The 17513-nt window shown below is 50.4% G+C and overlaps 1 protein-coding gene across 5 annotated transcripts in view; it reads left to right on the top strand.

Annotated features, from left to right (window-relative positions):
- The first annotated feature begins 5 nt into the window (after window positions 1-5).
- The window catches only part of RECQL4 (RecQ like helicase 4), a 41162-nt gene continuing 23654 nt past the window's right edge, over window positions 6-17513 (top strand). For 3 of the 5 annotated variants that reach the window (XR_012901158.2, XM_075919954.2, XM_075919951.2), the window contains exons 1-7: window positions 6-137; window positions 4583-4706; window positions 7501-7534; window positions 9028-9137; window positions 9331-9474; window positions 12010-13190; window positions 16024-16123. Coding sequence is in view for 4 of the 5 variants with exons in the window: in XM_075919954.2 (XP_075776069.2) it covers window positions 4623-4706; window positions 7501-7534; window positions 9028-9137; window positions 9331-9474; window positions 12010-13190; window positions 16024-16123 (1653 nt within the window). In the remaining variant the exon portion in view is untranslated. Of the gene's footprint in view, window positions 138-204; window positions 337-4582; window positions 4707-7500; window positions 7535-9027; window positions 9138-9330; window positions 9475-12009; window positions 13191-16023; window positions 16124-17513 lie in introns of those variants that run through there. The other 2 variants (XM_089776127.1, XM_075919952.2) reach the window with 2 other exon arrangements.

Genomic DNA, 17513 nt, shown 5'->3' with positions numbered 1-17513 from the left:
GGCGGGTCCCGGCGGGCCACTCCCCCCCGGTGACGGCGGCGGCTGTGATTGGGCCGCGGGCCCGCCCGTCCCGCTGCGGCCGCTCCCATTGGTGGGCGCCCCGGGCGGGCGGGCGGTTCGAGCGGGAGCCGGTGCGGGTGAGTCCGGCTTCTGTCCGCAGCGGGGGGCGCGCCCAGGTTCCCCTCAGGCGGGGGGGGGGAGGTTGTAGTGTCAGCTGTGCCCCCCCCGGTGAAGTCTCTCCGTGCCTCAGTTTCCCCTCATGAGCGACGTGAGGATGACGCGTCTCCCGCGCCCCCCAGGGCTGGGGCAGTGAGTTGCCCCCCAGGGCTCAGCCGGGTGGGCGTCTGGGACTCTCCCCCCCCCACACCCAGCGAGAGCTTCGTGGGGTGAGGTGCCACCCGGCAGCATGAGGGTTACAGCTTCTGGGGTCCCGCGAGGGGAAGGAGACGCTCTTGTGGGGCTCGTTCTGGGGGCGCACCAATGCAGCGCACCCCCTGCGAGGGATGCACATGTCCAAAGGGTACCCGTGGCACGGTACCTGTGGCGTGGCTTTTCTTCGGGAACGCCCGGAGATAGAGGGGAATGCAAATTCCCCCCCCCCCCCCCCAGCAACCTTTTGAAAGTTGGCCCTTGGGGAGAGACTCTTTGTAGACTAGTCGCTCCCTGGATCCCTAGAAGAGGCTGGACTGAACTGGTCTGGAGGATGCTCGCTCTGAATTGACGTGATGATGAACGTGTAAACAAAATAGCGATAGAAATGCTGCCGTGTTAGCCTGGGGCAGCTGAAACAAAAACCAGGACTAGGTAGCACTTTAAAGACTAACAAGATGGTTTATTAGGTGATGAGCTTTCGTGGGCCAGACCCACTTCCTCAGATCAAATCGTGGAAGAAAATTGTCACAATCATATATAGCAAAGGATACAATTAAAACAAATGAACACGTATGAAAAGGACAAATCACATTTCAGAACAGAAGGGAGTTGGGGGGAAGGTAAATGTCTGTGAGCTAATGATATTAGAGGTGATAATTGGGGAAGCTATCTTTGTAATGGGTAAGATAATTTATGTCTTTGTTTAAACTTAGGTGTAAAGTGTTGAATTTAAGTATGAATGACAGTTCAGAGGATTCTCTTTCAAGTGTGGTCTGTAAACAAAAGACACTGAGGCAGGAGGGGCAAAGTGCTTGTCTTGCCAGAACCCGAAATTAGAATTGGTGTAAACTCTAGTAAGCTGATTAGTCTGTGTAGAGTCTTTATTTTTCAGACATGCTTTTTACCTTAACAATACAGGCATGCTGAAGAAAGTTCTGTGTGGTCACTTATACCTGTACCAACTTTTCTATTCTCCGTCTCTGAAGAGAAAGCAAGCCCGTCTGTTTTGACAGACAGGCACAAGGAAGGCAGGGAGCTGTTCAGCCTGAGCATACCCTTGTTAGGCAGCAAAGAGATGCAGATTCTCCACCCAAGAGAGTCCTCAGTTGTGGTCCTGGGAGCTGCTGAGTGGGTGCCCTTCCGAGTCGGTGCCCTTGCTGAGCTAGTGAGGGGCGATACTGGTGCAGTTGTTTTGAACTGTGATGATCTTGCACTCCTACCTGAGTGGAATGGGAGCTCTGTAACACAGCTCAGTTTGGAAGTGAAGCAGCAGACTGCACTAACTTCAGATGATAGTGGGGATGTATCCGGTTGCCATCCATTAGGCATAGACTAGGGGTGGGGAACCGAAGGCCTGGGGACCAGATGTTGCCCCGGGCTTGCCTGGATCTGGCTCCTGAGGCTTGGGGCTCCCACACTGGTGCTCCATTTCCCCTACCATTCCCCTGCAAAGCTGGAGCACACAAAATACTAGCCCCCCCCCCCCAGGCTCTGGTGTGCAAAGGGAATATAAGGAGTGTCTCTCCTCCTCAGACAGGGACCACGTCAGGGTGGGTGTTTCTTTGTTTCTGGTTTTGTGGTTTTGGTTTTTTGCTTCTCATTGTGTGCGGCCCCTGACTGATTTTTCTGTGGGTCAGTGGCCCCCGACCCTGAAAAGGTTCCCCAGCCCTGGCATAGACCAATGATGGGCAACCAAGGCTAGAGAGTGGGCCGTGTGAGTGGCCCTCCTTTATCTCAGTGGGCCACATGATTGAAATATAATGGTAGGCAACCTGTGACCCACGGCCCACTGGAGTTCCACCTGCAGTCTACATACCCCCTTTTTGCTTCCTTCCCCCATGCCTCTTGCACCCTGGGGCATGGGAACCCTTCACTTCCTACTCCTGCCCCTCCTTCCGAGCAGTTTAGCAGCATCACGAATCTGCTAATTAATGCTCCTTCCCCGCTCCTCCCTATCCTTCAAATGGCTGAATTTTGGCATTCAAGTTCTAGGATGGAGGAGAGGTGACAGTGCATGAACCAGTGGATTCATGGCACTCCTAAACTGCTGGGAGGAAGGGGGAGAAGTAGGAAGTGCACGGCCCCAGTCTGAGAGAGGGGGAGGGGGACAGACAGGGGGTGCATGGGATGCTGGTGGAACCCCAGTGGGCCGCATGCCAGCTGCAAGTTGCCCACCACTGGCATAATCAGTGAGAGTCACCTGAGACAGGCCTGGGAGAGGGGTGTAGGAGAGGTGCAGAGTCTGGGAGGGAGTTGTGACCTGGAGGAGCTGGGGAGAGGATACAGAGGATTTGTGTGGAGGCCTTGGGCAGGTAGTTGGGGGGAAGAAGGAGCAGGGTGCCAGAGCAGGCTCTGGCTGGGAAGTGCTCACCTTGTGGCTCCTAGCCAGCAGGTTCCCTGCCTGTGTGCTGGGCTGACTGCTTCACATGGCTCTGTTAGAGCACAGGGAGTGAGGAGGCTTCATTAGCTCCTCAGCAAAATTTCTCAGTTTCTATTGGCTGGAAACTGGCCAACGAGAGCTGAGGGATTTTGCTAGGAAGTGGGGCCACACACAAAGCTTTCTCCGCCCTGCAAAGACTGCATAGCAATTAGCAGCCTGCTGTTTACGTAGGGATGTTAAATATCACTTAATTGAATACTCGAGTAACCTCTTGAATTCTTATTGGTTTCAGGGGGGTAGCTGAGTTAGTCTGCAACAGGAAAAACTTAAAAAACAACAAATAGTCTAGTAGCACCTTAAAGACTAACAACGTAGATGGAATCGTGAGCTTTCGTGGGCACAACCCACTTCTTGGTTAGTCGACTAATCTGTAGTCCCTGGGGGCAGAGCCGGCAGCAACGTGGGGTGCCAGGCGGGAGCTAGTCCACGAGGGGAGCCAGTTTAAAGACCAGCTCCTCTTGTGGACCAGCTGATTGTCGCCCTGTGCTGTGTCTGATAAGAGGCAGCAGTGTGCTGTCTGCAGGGCAGGGGCGCCTGAGCTCCCGGGCCTGGCGCGAACTGGAACTGAGCCGGGCTGCCAGCCTGCCCTGCTTCTAATACCCTAACTGTGGCTCTGCGTTTAAAGTGTAGGTCCTGCACCCAGTGTGAGCCAGAACTGAGCTGGGCTGCTGGCTAGCCTGCTAAAAAAATTACTGGTTTGGGGAGTGGGGGAGAGAATAATAGAATCATAGAATACTAGGACTGGAAGGGACCTCGAGAGTCATCGAGTCCAGTCCCCTGCCCTCATGGCAGGACCCAGTACTGTCTAGACCATCCCTGATAGACATTTATCTAACCTGCTCTTAAATCTCTCCAGAGACGGGGATTCCACAACCTCCCTGGGCAATTGATTCCAGTGTTTGTCCACCCGGACAGTTAGGAAGTTTTTCCTAATGTCCAACCTAAACCTCCCTTGCTGCAGTTTAAGCCCCTTGCTTCTTGTTCTATCCTCAGAGGCCAGGAAGAACAATTTTTCTCCCTCCTCCTTTTAGATACCTGAAAACTGCTCTCATGTCCCCGCTCAGTCTTTTCTTTTCAAAACTAAACAAGCCCAGTTCTTTCAGTCTTCCTTTGTAGGTCATGTTCTCTAGACTTTTAATCATTCTTGTTGCTCTTCTCTGGACAAGAGAAATGCGTGTAGTCTATTGCATTCTATAAGCTCTTGCTTATTGGTTAATCGACTACACTATTACATCCTTAGTTTAAAGTAGGGATGTTAAGGACTAGTTGACTAGCTGACTAGTCGCTCCCCCCCCCCCTTTCTGTGTCTATCAGATAGAGGCACCAAGAATGGGATAAGGAGTACTTCAAAGCGGCAGCGCCACACAAAGCCCAAGATCAGCTGTGTGGCGCTGCCCCTTGGAAATGCTGCCACAGCGTTTCAAAAGTGGCAGTGCTGCCCTATCGACTAATTGAATAGTCGATGCAAAAATGCATTTTTTTACATGCTACTTAATTACACGCTATTTAACATCCTTAGTTTAAAGTGGCTGCAGTTGCTGTGTAGTAAGGGTGCTGGTGAGGCGGCTGCAGGCTGGGATCTGGTGGCTTGGCGGGCCCGATTCGGCCCACTAGCCCCCCCGTGCTACCTCACCCTGACTAATCCCTCCCCAACTGTCTATAGATGGTACTTGTATGACTATTGCATAGTATTCACCAGCAGAAAGCTGCGTGGTGTGCATATAGCTTTCTCTGAGGAGGATTACCTGAAGATCTATGTAATATTTACAGCTGCCGCAGTTCTTCAGAGCAGAGCTAGGCCTTTGGAGCCATGGACAGATACAACGAGGTCAAAGTCCTGCTGAAAAAATGGGAGATGACATTTCTTCAAGAGCACCAGAAGAAACCGAGCAAGGTACCTGTGCAGGGATGGGAGGGAATTTGACTGAGTAACCTTGCAAAAGAAAAATATACAAAGAGAAGTGTAGCTTGACATCTGTCAGTGCTCATCTGTACTGGGGATTAGGTAGCCCTGCTGCTTCGTGCACTGATTTGAATAAAGATTAAAAGAGCTAAATCTCTTGAGTTTGGCTGAGCAACACCTGGTGTATCAACTCTCTGCAAGTTTAAATGCTAAGGAGGGCCAGAAACTGTTTAAGATGGTATGAAAGTGACATAAAAGGAAGGGTGGAATGACAAGGAGAGAGGGGAATTTTAAAATGAAATAGCAGTGAAGAATTCTTAATAAGTCTGTTTTTCAGTAGGACAGTCTCCCAGCGGGGCTTATCACACGAGAGATTCAAAGTCTTATCACACGAGAGATTCAAAGATTTGTATTTAGATTATGGTAATGTCTAGAGTCCTCGCTTGAAGTCAGGCTCCATGGTGCTCAGCAGCTCTTATGCTGCGTAGAGGAGGCCTGCAATTTTTTTTCCTGCTTGTTTTAGCATTAGAAATTCAGGTTGTGTCTATTTTGAAGAAGGGATGGCTAGAGAACTAGTAGGTTCTCGCCATCGGCGATATCAAAGAAATGTAAACCTGGATTAATTGAGAAGGGGAGTGGCCTTTATTCACACTGTTTAAAGCTTGTTTTGCTCACCTCCATGTAACTCCGGTGCCTAGTGGTTGGAAGAAAAATTCTTGTGTGAAAAGAACCTTGTCTGCCCTCCAGGTAAGGGCTGTGACAAAAGCTGCTACTTTGCATCTCCGCATCCTCCAAAGGAGACCGCCAGCAAAGCAGGGGAGATGAGACTTGAAATTCCTGACATTTTAAAGGAGAATGACCGAGTAGCATTTCTTTGCATCCTTTCATAGAGAAGCCAAAAAGGACAAAAATCCATTTTTCCTTCCGTTTAGGTCAGCTGTAAAACTAGCTGGATAAGACACTAGTAATCATATTAGTAACATGAGTGCCTGGCTTCTGCAGTCAGATCCATGCGGTTGGATCTTGTGCCTGTGCAGAGCCCCTTGGTCCAGGGTCTGGTTGCAAGACTGAGAACTAAGTGCTGACACAGAACTTGTGTTTTCCCAAGGTGGTGGAGATACTAGCTAGCTAATCTGCATGCTCTGGGAGATGGAACCTGGCTGGCTCTGGGTCACTCCATGAACCTGGGAAGCCTGATCTGTGGGCATGCTGGGTTCTCTGCCAGTGGGACAGATGTACCAAATCACCTAATGGCAGGCTGCAGAGAACTGTCCTGCTTTCGTTCTCTGTGCGCAATTCTCCCTGCCTGGGGGATCCAACAGTCTGTGGGACAGAGTGTGGTTCAGCTGTGTAATAAATATCCCGGATGACCAAGATCAGCAAGTCCAAGGTCAAAGTGATGCAGATACGATGTGTATATTTTAGCTCCTTTAACTTCACTAGGACCGTACCAGTGCTGAAAGTGAAGTGCATGCAAAGTGTTTGCAGAGTCAAGGTCTTTTTGCTCATAACAGCCTGTTCTTGCACTGTGCTCCAGTAGGGGGTATTGGTGCCCAGAGCACCACAGATGTTTAAAAAAAAAAAACTTAAAACTTGGGCTGCACAGAAAATTGGCCTTTTCTTTTTCCATGTATCTGGCTGTGTCTAGACTGCAGGGTTTTTCCGAAAAAAGTAGCCTTTTTTCGAAAAAACGTCACCTGCGTCTAGACTACAGCCACGTTCTTTCGAAATTAAATCGAAAGAATGCGGCTTTTCTTTCGACGGTGGTACTCGTCATTTCACAAGGAAGAAAGCCTTTTTTCGAAAGTGCTCTTTCGAAAAAAGGCATTCTTGAATGCAAACAGGGCTTTTTCGAAAGAGAGCATCCAGACTGCCTGGGTGCTCTCTTTCGAAAAAGCGGCTCACTTTTTCGAAAGAAGAGGTTGCAGTCTAGACGCTCTCTTTCGAAAGAGGCTTTTTCTATTCTTTTGGAAAAGCCTCTTTCGAAAGAGGCTTGTAGTCTAGACGTACCCTCTGCCCAAAAAAAAAAACCCCAAGACCAAAAAACCCCCAACTTTTTTGTCAAGCAATAAAGGCTGAGAAATTGAAGCCCCATTTCCCTCCTAACTGTCTCCTAAGGTGTGTCCTTTCAAGGAGGTTAAGAGGCCATATCCTCTTGTGGTTTGGGAATTGCTAATAATTAATTGTGGTTCTGCCCTTGGCTCCCTCTGTTGTCTAGGCCACATCTCTGAGTCATTATGTGCCTCAGTTTCTCCTTCTGTGACATAAAGACAATACTTTACTACTTCTCCAGGATTAGAGAGGTTACTGAAATGTGTTGAACAGGCTTTGCGCATGAAAATGCGATGTGAGAAGAGTTGTTATTGTGAATTCTACTATCATCGTCGGGAGACCTGGCCTGTTACTGCACCTCTGCCTCTGAATTAGGGGCTAGATGAGATGGCATCACTTAGTATTTAGCTCACTGACATGTAGACCGCGTCGTGCAGAGGAGCACATGCACCAGATGGAAGAGGGAGTGAGTCTCTGTCCCAAAAAACTTGCAGCATAAAAGTCTGAGCAAGAACACTGTACAATAAACATGGAGGGGCTGATAGACAGTGTCGAAGAGAAGAATTCTCAGGAGTCCTTGAAACAGGATGCTTAGGGCACTTGGCGCACAGGGTGGGAAGGTGGTTCCAAGTGGAAGAAGGCAGCACAGTGAGCAAGCTGAAAGGATAGAGCCTCTGTTTAAACACATCTGCTCCCGGTATCAACACCTAACCGTTTGGTGTTTATTTTACAGACTGATATGGAAAAGGCTCCAGAGGAGACAAAAAGTAAGTGGAGCTTGCCCTCCGCCCCAAACTACACAGCTGCTCCATGGGGTCGAGGTGGGTTGCCTGTGTCCCTAATAAGGGATCTGTCCATAGGGACAATTACCATTGATGCCAAAGGAGATAAGGCTTTGGCTAGAGTTGTCCTGGAAAAGGTCTCCTTTCCCTTGGGGTGATCTGTAAGTAGGGTGGCTCTTCGCCCTCATACAGCTCTTCCTCGGTTTCCCCTTCTGGGAACTTGAGATCCTGCTGCCCAGCTTCCTTGGGAGCTTTATTAATTTATATAAAGTGCTCTGAGATCCTTGGAGGACGCTAGGCAACAGTGCAAGAATTATGTATGCGGCCAGAACATAGGAAACAGGCATTTTAAAGTAAAAGTTTATTTTAGGAGAAGAGAACAATGTTCAGTCTTAGACCTGCAATATTTCCAAGCCTTTAATAATGTATCTTTAAGCCTGGAAGTGTTAGTTTTTAATTGGCAAATGTCAGTAATGTTGGATTTCTCCTTTACTCAGAAACAGCAGGGAGCCGAAGAAATTCTAGAATTATTCCTATTGAAGTCAATTGTAGTTAGGGGCCCAGTCCCATAAGGCACCTCAGCATGGCATGTGGGTGACGTACTTGGATGGGATGAGTGTCAAGGGTGACTTGATTTCAGCACATTCTACCTCGTGCTTAGAAAAAAATCTTAGGGCCCAGTCTTGCCTAGACTTAAACACACAATTAACTTTATACCATGGAGGTTTCTGCTTAAATCAACAGGCCAACTTACGTGCCCAAATGTAAGCAGGTTTGCATTTTTAGGGTTGGGCCTAAGACGCTAAAAATGGCCATCAACTATTATGCCTTAATTTCTCTATTTGTTGCAAATCTCAGTACCAATAATTAAATATTGCATAATAATGAGGATCATATTGCTTTTTTATAAATTCCAGCTAATGTAAAAAGTTAGCTGTCAAAAGTCAGGGAAGGGTCTTTGGATGTGGTTTTTGAGGTACAAATCCAAGCCCTCCAAACTCAAATCTACAGAATTCTTGTTTTCTAGGGAATGGAACAATGCCTTCCTTTGCTAGTCTGTTACTGCCTGGAGCATAGGTTCCCAAACTGGGGGGGGTGGGGGGGTGAAGAAATTCCAGGGGGGGTGCGAGGCGACCCAACTTCCCTCATCAATTCCCCCTCCCCCTCGAAAGAGCTCGGTCCATCCAGTAAAAAAAATTCAGAAAATACCATGTGAAAATGGCTGCCTTAAAAGGGCAATGCCTACTCTGCTCTTAAAAGGGCAAGTTCTTTACTTTTTTTTTTTTTTTTTTGGCTCAACAAGTATTGCTGCAATTTTTCGGGGGCGGGGAGTGTGAGGGTTTCTCAAAAATCAAAAAGGGGGCGTGATGCTGAAAAGTTTGGGAACCACTGGCAGTTTCCAGCAAAAATAAGACCATGGAGCATGTTCCAGCTACTTTTATGAAATCTACTTTTCTAATCCTTGTTTTAATACACAGAACTGTACAGAGAGTATAAAGCACTCAAGCAAGCAAGAGAGCATCAAGGCCTCCCCGAATCCAGCTCAGTCTGCCAGCAAACTGCTAAAGAAACCCCAATAGTGGAACAGGTAACCAAGGGACTCTTGTGTTTTGCTGAGCTCAGCAGCTTCTTGGCATCTCTTTCTGGGTGTTGTGACAGAAGGCCTGATTCTGCAGAATTTGCACTGGGGCTCCAAAGCCCCAGGGCCTATCATCCTTCCACACCCGAGCTTTGGAGCCGCAGTGCTCTCGCTCGCTGTGACTGTTTTTTCTTTATCACAGGCACCTGATTCGGGTTGCTGGGGCGCGCATCTGAATCGAGAGCAGCAGATCCCCAAGCTGAACCACCGAGACTGTGACACACTAAAGGCGTCTGCGCAGTATTTTGGGATGAAGCTGAAAGCCAACCTGGGAGCGGCCATAAAGGTCTGGGGACTCAGAGAAGGGGCCTTGGGTGGTCGGGTATCTTCTGCGTAGTTCTGACAGCTTCCAAAGGACTTGCATTTAGGTGATCGACTGAGGAGAGGAGACGCTGCTCTAGCACCCTGAATGGATTCACGAGGCAGAATCGTGCGCCTGAGGCCAAAGTGGGATCCACTGAATTGAATCAGGCAGAGGTTCAGTCTGGGTGGACCACAGCTCTCGGGGTGGGATGCTCTCTGGGAGCCAAGCTTGGATCAAGAGGGCACATTGCATGCTGGGAACTGCGCCTGCAGCTGCCTCTTTAGTACAGAGAATCCGCCTGCATAGTCACCTCCCTTTCATGCCTCTAGGGCAGTCCAGGCTAGTGGCCAGTGCAGCAACCGTGGGATCCTTCCCTGCCTTTGCAAAGGAGACTCTTTCCTTGCACTCAGACGTGTGTGCCAAAGGCAGTGTGGGCAGGCCTAGCTGGAAGTGAAGCTCGCGTGGCAGGCAGTGGAGAGAGAGGCCAGGGGGCGCCTCTCAAAGTTGCTCGTGGCCCTTTCTCAGAGCGGGAGGAGAGAGCCCCGCTGTATTTCCCGACAGAGCCCCGGGGTGAGTTCCAGCAGACCCCCTTAGCAGATCAAACCTGGGAATGCTGCAAACCCCTCCATGAGTTACAGGGGCTCGCGTCAAACCACGCTGAGGAAGATGAGGCTGCCACGTGATCCGATTTCATGAGGTCCCGGTGGCGACCTACAAACCAGCAGAGGGGTGAGACTGCGCCCCAAGTGCTGCATGAGACGCCCCTTTGGTCTGATTCTGCTGTGATCACATAGCAAGGCCAGGAAAGGGGGGTGATACCTGCTGTTTGTTTTGGTCCCCCTGGTCTCTATTGACTCTGTGACTTGCCCTTGCGTGGCGCTGTTCACAACTGTGGTTCCTATGGGCTGGCTTAAACCACTTTGCTCGGGAGCTGCTACGTAGTGACAATGAGCCTGATATCTGGAACTCCCCTTTAAGAGGCTGCTAATTCCTTCCCGAGGCAAAGCAGGTGTTTTTGGAAGCAATGGAAATTACGTTTGGATATTTACTATCCCATTGTAATATTGAATCCTTGGAAGGCTGCCTGAACAGAGCTGAAGCAAAATGCAGGACAATGTAGCACTTTAAAGACTAACAAGATGGTTTATTAGATGATGAGCTTTCGTGGGCCAGACCCACTTCCTCAGATCAAATCTGCCTGAACAGAGCTCCTGACTCCTTGTAGTCAGTAGAGATCCCCTGACATGGTCCCTGGAGCAAAGGCGTTAATTCCAGTGTCGTGATCAGATTTCACGCTGGTGTCTATGTTCTACACACTAAACGCGACCAATGGGTTCTGTTGGATGCCGTACTCTTCACTTCCTGTCCCAAAGCTTTGGAGCAGCTTGTTAAAGCAGCTGCCGCATTCCACTCCAGAGGTGGCTGCATTTCAGTGACTATTGAAGTGGTTCCTCGGCATGTAGCTGGTGAATCTGGGCTCAGTTCTGCCGGCTCTTGCGCTCGTGCTACGTTATGAATGAGGCCAGTTGTAAGTGGCCCGTAACATCCTTTGGGGTGCTCTAAAAGTGTCACTCGCTCATCTCGGAGGTGGCCTACGTCGAAAGTGTCTTTGTTCTCACATCTTCCCTTCAGGTGCCAAGAGCTGATGTGCAAAGGCAAGTGGAACCCACTTGGAAGCCATTGGTGCACTAAGGAAAAGCTGCCCAGAGGAGCTGTGATGCTAGCATGACGGGTTATTCACTGGGGGGGTTGATAGAGGTGTGAACGTGAACCCTAGCACACTGTTAACCGATGAGCCTGGGCTCACTGGTTAACCTTCGTGGATACACACAGCCTTCCACACATCCGCCCCACCCCCAGCGTGGGTGCCTCTAATACAGAGGCAGCGGTGTTGGGGAGGGGACGGTGGGAGCTGGTGTGCATGGGAAGTCTGTCCTCCTCTACTCCCCCACTGCTGCCTCCCACAGAAGCAGCAGCGTGGGCTGGAGCTGGTACACACTGGGAGCTGGATTTCAAGCTGGCTCTCATGCATACTGGCTCCTGCTGAGCTGACTGTCCTGTCTGAGGAGCGTGGGGGGGGGTGGGGGGCAGGAGCCGGCTTAAAAGCTGGCTCCCCACAGGCACTGGCTCCCGCCTGCCTCCCTTTTCCTCACATGTAAATGTGTAATGGCTAAAAAATTCCCCAGTTACATGTTTACACAAATAAACGTGTTTTAACATCCCTAGTTTTTGGAAGCGCTAATTCTACTTTGGGGCTTGTTAAAAGCTGCATAGATGCTAACCCTGCACTTGCGGCTGTGCCGGGAAGCCGGTCTTTGCTCTGACGAGCTGGCAGAGCTGATGGAGGCACTGGGAAGCTCAGAAGAAGAAATGTCCTGGAAGAAGCGATTCTGTAGGAGCAGCTTGGCTTTGGGGAGGGGAACAATGTGGAGAAGCAGAATTCCAAGGGTGGCAGTGTAGTGCCTAGCCTAGGCCTGGAACAGCTGAAAACTCACTGCCATTCAATTCTGATTGCAGGAGCGTCCTATAACTTGGAGAAAGTCCTTGACTCCCCGAAGGAGGCCAGCTGTGCCCCTGGTGGAGAAGAGCTCGGATGAGAGCAGCCAGGGGGCATGTCCAAAGCCCCCGCGGACACCACCGCTGAAAAGCGACACAGCCTGCATTACTAACTCTGATGCCAGCGAACCAGGAGATGATCTTCTCCCTCCCGCAATATTGGGGCTGGCCCCCACCATCCTCTATGCGGGGCTGACGCCGAGCCCTCAGGTAAATAAGTTCCAGCAGCTGAAGCAGACGGTGGCCAAGCGACTGGGCTCCCTGGATCCTGGCTGGCTGGACAGGTGTCAGGGCATCAGGGAGCAAGCAGGGGAGAGACCAAGAGAGGAAAGTGCTTCTACCTCAAATGGCAGGAGCCGAGATCAGCCAGCAGCAGGCCCTGTCCTGCAGGGGAATGCTGACCAACCTCTGCATAGCCATTCCCTGAACCAAACCACAGGAGCTAGGGCTCAGTCCCTGGAAAACGAGAATGTTCCGCTTCTGGGAAACAGTCTCCTGGGGGGCTGGAAACGGCAGAACCAGCAGGATCCTTCTAGGAGAACCCCTCAAGGAGCTGTGCTGGAGGCGGATGATCTAATGAAAGGAGGGGGAGATGCCTGCAGGGCGGCTGAGCAGGGTACTAGTGAAACCCGAGGGAACAGCAGGATGGACTCGGCGCTTGGCACGGCAGAAATCCGCCTTGCCAGAGAACGTGTCAGTAAACCTAAGAATCTCCGGAAGGATGCCCGCACGGGAGCAGAGCAGGAAGAGCTCGGTAACACTTCAGGAGGGGAGGGAGGAGCATCCTGCAGAACAGGGGACAGGCCCAGTCAACCCAAGAAGGTCAAAACGAGCAATAAAAAAAGGCCCCGAACGGCGCCGGCCAGCAGAGATGATGGTGCGGCAGACCCAGAAGATGGTGCTGCGGCTCCAAAGCGCAGGCGGACTAATGCGTCAGCCGGAGACAAGCGCGTCTCAGCGAAGAAGAAAGCGAGAAGGGCTGTCTGTGCGCCCAAGCCAGACAAAAACAACCTGGAAGAGCATGAGGAGTCCGCGGCGGTTGAAGAGAAGGGAAGGGATGTGCCGGTGCTCTCTGAAAACCTCCTTGGAGAAGTCGAAGGGGAGGGGAAGCAGAAATGGAGCAGCACAGCCAGTGTCTGCAGGTGGGTTTGGTCTCTTCTAGTGCCTCAGTCTTGGGGTTGAGAATCCAGCTGGGGAGGCCAAGTTGCAGCCCACGGGGTTGTATGATGTAGGCAGAAGTCCTTGACTTGCGTGTAGACAGGTGGCCCTGGAAGACTAACAGTCCCACCATGCAACGCTCCCTGCTTATCCAAGTGGCCAGGGTCTAGAGATGTGTAACTTGGGCAGCTCTTGCAATTCCTGCAAGCCACCTGGCAGTAAGATCAATGGATTAAATTAGATTCAAACTTGCTTGGACTTGAACGGCGCCCTAAATGTGAACTGCAGCTGGGTGCAGCTGGCACTCCAAGGTGATTTGGAGTACTGACTTCAGTACTGAATGAGCGTCCTCATGGCCTAACGTAGCCTTCTTCCTGCCAGCAGCTCTGAGGGGAGTGGCCGTAGTCTGGCTTCATTTGTAAACCGGGGGCCAGATCCCCTCTCGTGTGAAGATGCAGATGAGAGAAGCAGTCAGGGGCCAGGTTACAGCTTTCCAGTTCTCAAGCTGGCCCTAGCATAAAGTGGAGCAGCTTAGAGGCTGCTGTGCCTGTGACAGTTCACTCTGGTCATTGAGAGACCACGTACCCACTGAGAATTGCTCTGGGGGAGCAGAGTTTGATCTGTGTAGCTGGGAGAAGAGTCTGGCTCTTGGCAGTGAGAAGGCAACTAAACCTGCCAGCTGCTGATAGTGGGGGTTGATTCTGATGTAAAAGGAGAAATAAATCAAACCCGGGGCAGGGAAGGAAGCTGAGTGGGAGAGAGGGGAGGCACATGCAAACTGGGAGCAGGCCAGGGTTAGGAGATGAGGATTTTTCTCAGGCCACTAAGGCTGTGTCTAGACTACATGCCTCTGTCGTCAGAGGCATGTAGATTAGACACATAGGCAAAGTCAAATGAAGCCGCGATTTAAATGATCGCGGCTTCATTTAAATTTACATGGCTGCTGCGCTGAGCCGACAAACAGCTGATCAGCTGTTTGTCCGCTCAGCGCGCTAGTCTAGACGCTCCCCTGCCGACATCAAAGCACCTTGTCGGCAGCCCCATTATTCCTCGTGGGATGAGGTTTACCGGGGCTGCCGACAAAGGGCTTTGATGTCGGCAGGGGAGCGTCCAGACTAGCACGCTGAGCAGACAAACAGCTGATCAGCTGTTTGTCGGCTCAGCGCGGTAGCCATGTAAATTTAAATGAAGCCGCGATCATTTAAATCGCGGCTTCATTTGCCTTTGCCAAAACAACAAATCTACATGGCTCCGTCGATGGAGCCATGTAGCTTAGACGTACCCTAAATGGAGACTGCAAGCAGGAGAGGGTAAAGTAAATGATTAAAACCCAGCCCAGCGTGGTGGCGATAGAAGCTAGCCCAGCCTCGCAAGGAAGCGAGACAACTTTCCAGTCTTCTTGTCAAAGCCCTTCCATGTCCCACTTCAAGGCTCCGTGTCCAGAGCATTTATTGAGGTAAGCACAAGTCAGTGCTGAACTGCTCGGCTGCTTTTGCAGAGTGACTCCAGAGATTCTAGATTAGCTGTGGAGCCCAGAAGGGGAAGAGCAGCAATCAGGATTGCCCAATGGTCCCTCTAATTTTTTCCATTCATGTGCAGAATAATTTTTTTCATGTGCATCAAGGCATGTGCAAATGTGCACCACCAGCAGAAACAAAACACCTAGCTGTGGGCGCTCTGCAAATCAGCTGGGCATCATTTGAATCTCTCCTGACCGGCCACACCCGCTCACAGGGAACACTGGAACCGACTGTTTCAGAATATCTCCCTCCCTAAGGGTACGTCTACACTACAGAGACGATCGAAGCTGCCATTATTGATTTTCCAGGGTTCAAATGAGCGGGCCTAGTGAAGACCCAGTAATTCCAACTGAGAGGAGCGCCCTGGTCAAGGCCGGTAGTCCTGCTCCCACGAGGAGTAAGGGAAGTCAAAGGGAGAGTGTGCTCCCTTCGACTTCCTGCAGTGTGGACAGCGCCAAAAGTCGAGTTACTGTACTTCGACTTCAGCTCCGCAATGAACATAGCTGCAGTTGTGTATCTTAATTCGACGTTATCCTGTAGTGTAGACATACCCTAAGTGACTGAGCATGGAGAGCATACTTGAAAAATGGTTGGGGACAGATTCTGTCCCACCCTCACCCAAATCAATGGGTTGCTCTCAGCATAACATCTTATTCAGGGTGTGTGGGAGGGGGACAGAATCGCCTTTCTCTTGGATAATCTCATGTGCCCGACATGGACATGGAGCCAGGACACCTGGGTTCTGTTCCTGGCTCTCCCACAGATGGAGCACATGACTTTGGACCACTCTTAAGCCAACGCTTTCAGAAATCACCACTCATTTTTTCACAAGCGCCCATTGGCTCTATTTAGAGTTGTGGGTGCTTAACCCCCTCAGCTAGTCAGGACCCAGGGTCTCAAGGTGGCCTTTCCCAAATGAAAACCCCCAGGATGAGAGAGCAACTTTTGAAAATGTGGCCATTAGCGTCTCTGTGCCTCAATTTCCCCTCTGTACAATGGGGATGATGATATCACTGTCGTTGGGGCTTGTGAAGATTAATCATTGTTTCCGCAGCACTTTGAAACCCTTGGATGGGAGGCGCTAGAGAAGCGCAGCGTGAGGTTGGTTTCAACAGTGGGCCGACTTCACTATTTGCATTTCACTCTGCTTAGGAAAACTCCTCCCCGTCTCTCACCATTGAACCATGCTGCCTTCCATGATGCAGTCCAGCTTTCATTGCAGCAGTAATGTGATGCAGGGCATCTTCATGGGCAACCCACACGCTACTTTCTCTACAGTCTGCACTTGCTTTTCCAGGGCCCCTCCGAAGAAGGACGGCAACTTTGTCAGACTCAACCTGAAGAGGAGATCTCACGTTAAAGGTTACGCATTGAGAGGTAGCCACCTTCGCAAGCAGGTGAGACGGCCAGTTGCTTGGCGAGTACTAATTAAGGGGAAGCCCCTCCCTTTATAAAGTAGACTAACCCTCCCTCCCCAGGTCTGTGCTTTTTTATATTGCTAACTTCTCCTTCCCTGTCTCCGCTCACCTGCAGCCTAGGCTGTGAGTACTTCGGAATGTTTCACTCTCTGTTGTAGACCCTATTTCTGACAGCACTAGGTATTTATACCCTCTTGCTTGCTAGGTTTTGCCCTTTCATGAAAGGACTTAACAAGCTTGAAATCTACTTCACTTTTTCAAGTGAGTTTAAAGCAGTTTCAGGTTTTACCCTTGCCCCTTAATCCTCCTGCAAGTTTCTCTGGGTTTGCAATCGCATTTTCTCATTTTTGTAAATATTTCCTCTCCCTGTTATTGTGTGACGGATCCATACAACTGGGAGACAGCGACTGACTGTGCAGTGGGGCTGGGGAACAGTGCAGCTGGCCGGACAAAGTGCTGCCACTTGTATGTAGTAAATGAAAGGAGGGGTGGTGGGAAGGGGGGAGAGAAGAGAATAACATTTGCTCTTTGAACTCAGAGTTACCCTGAGGGCAGAACCAGTGTTCCCTGTAAGCTGAGCACTTGGGCAACCACCCAGGAGAGATTCAAATGCTGCCCAGATGACTTGCAGAGCACCCACAGCTGGCAGCATGTGTTTCTACTGGTGGTGCACATCTGTGCATGCCTCAGTGCACATAACAACAGATCTCTTTTGCTTGAGCAAGTTCCCCATAACCATTTTTTTGGAAAGGGGGTGCACTGAAACCAATCCTTCAGTGAGGATTTGTGTCACCACCTGCCCTGCAACCTTGGTTTCCTTACAAATGCAAAGTGCTCTACTTAGGAAGGAACAATCCGTGTCACACACAGAAAATGGGAAGCGACTGTCTAGGAAGGAATCATAGAATAATAGGACTGGAAGGGACCTCGAGAGGTCATCGAGTCCAGCCCCCCGCCCTCAAGGCAGGACCAAGCTCCGTCTACACCATCCCTGACAGATGTCTATCTAACCTGTTCTTAAATATCTCCAGAGAGGGAGATTCCACCACCTCCCTTGGCAATTGATTCCAATATTTGACCACCCTGACAGTTAGGAATTTTTTCCTAATGTCCAATCTAAACCTCCCCTGCTGCACTTTAAGCCCATTACTCCTTGTCCTGTCCTCAGAAACCAAGAGGAACAAATTATCTCCTTCCTCCTTGTGACACCCTTTTAGATATTTGAAAACCGCTATCATGTCCCCCCTTAATCTTCTTTTTTCCAAACTAAACAAGCCCAGTTCATGAAGCCTGGCTTCATAGGTCATGTTCTCTAAACCTTTAATCATTCTTGTCGCTCTTCTCTGTACCCTTTCCAATTTCTCCACAT

This window comes from Pelodiscus sinensis, chromosome 2, assembly GCF_052426305.1.
Source record: "Pelodiscus sinensis isolate ZL-2025 chromosome 2, ASM5242630v1, whole genome shotgun sequence".
NCBI classification, from domain to species: Eukaryota; Metazoa; Chordata; order Testudines; family Trionychidae; genus Pelodiscus; species Pelodiscus sinensis.
This window is presented reverse-complemented; position numbering and strand designations above follow the sequence as displayed.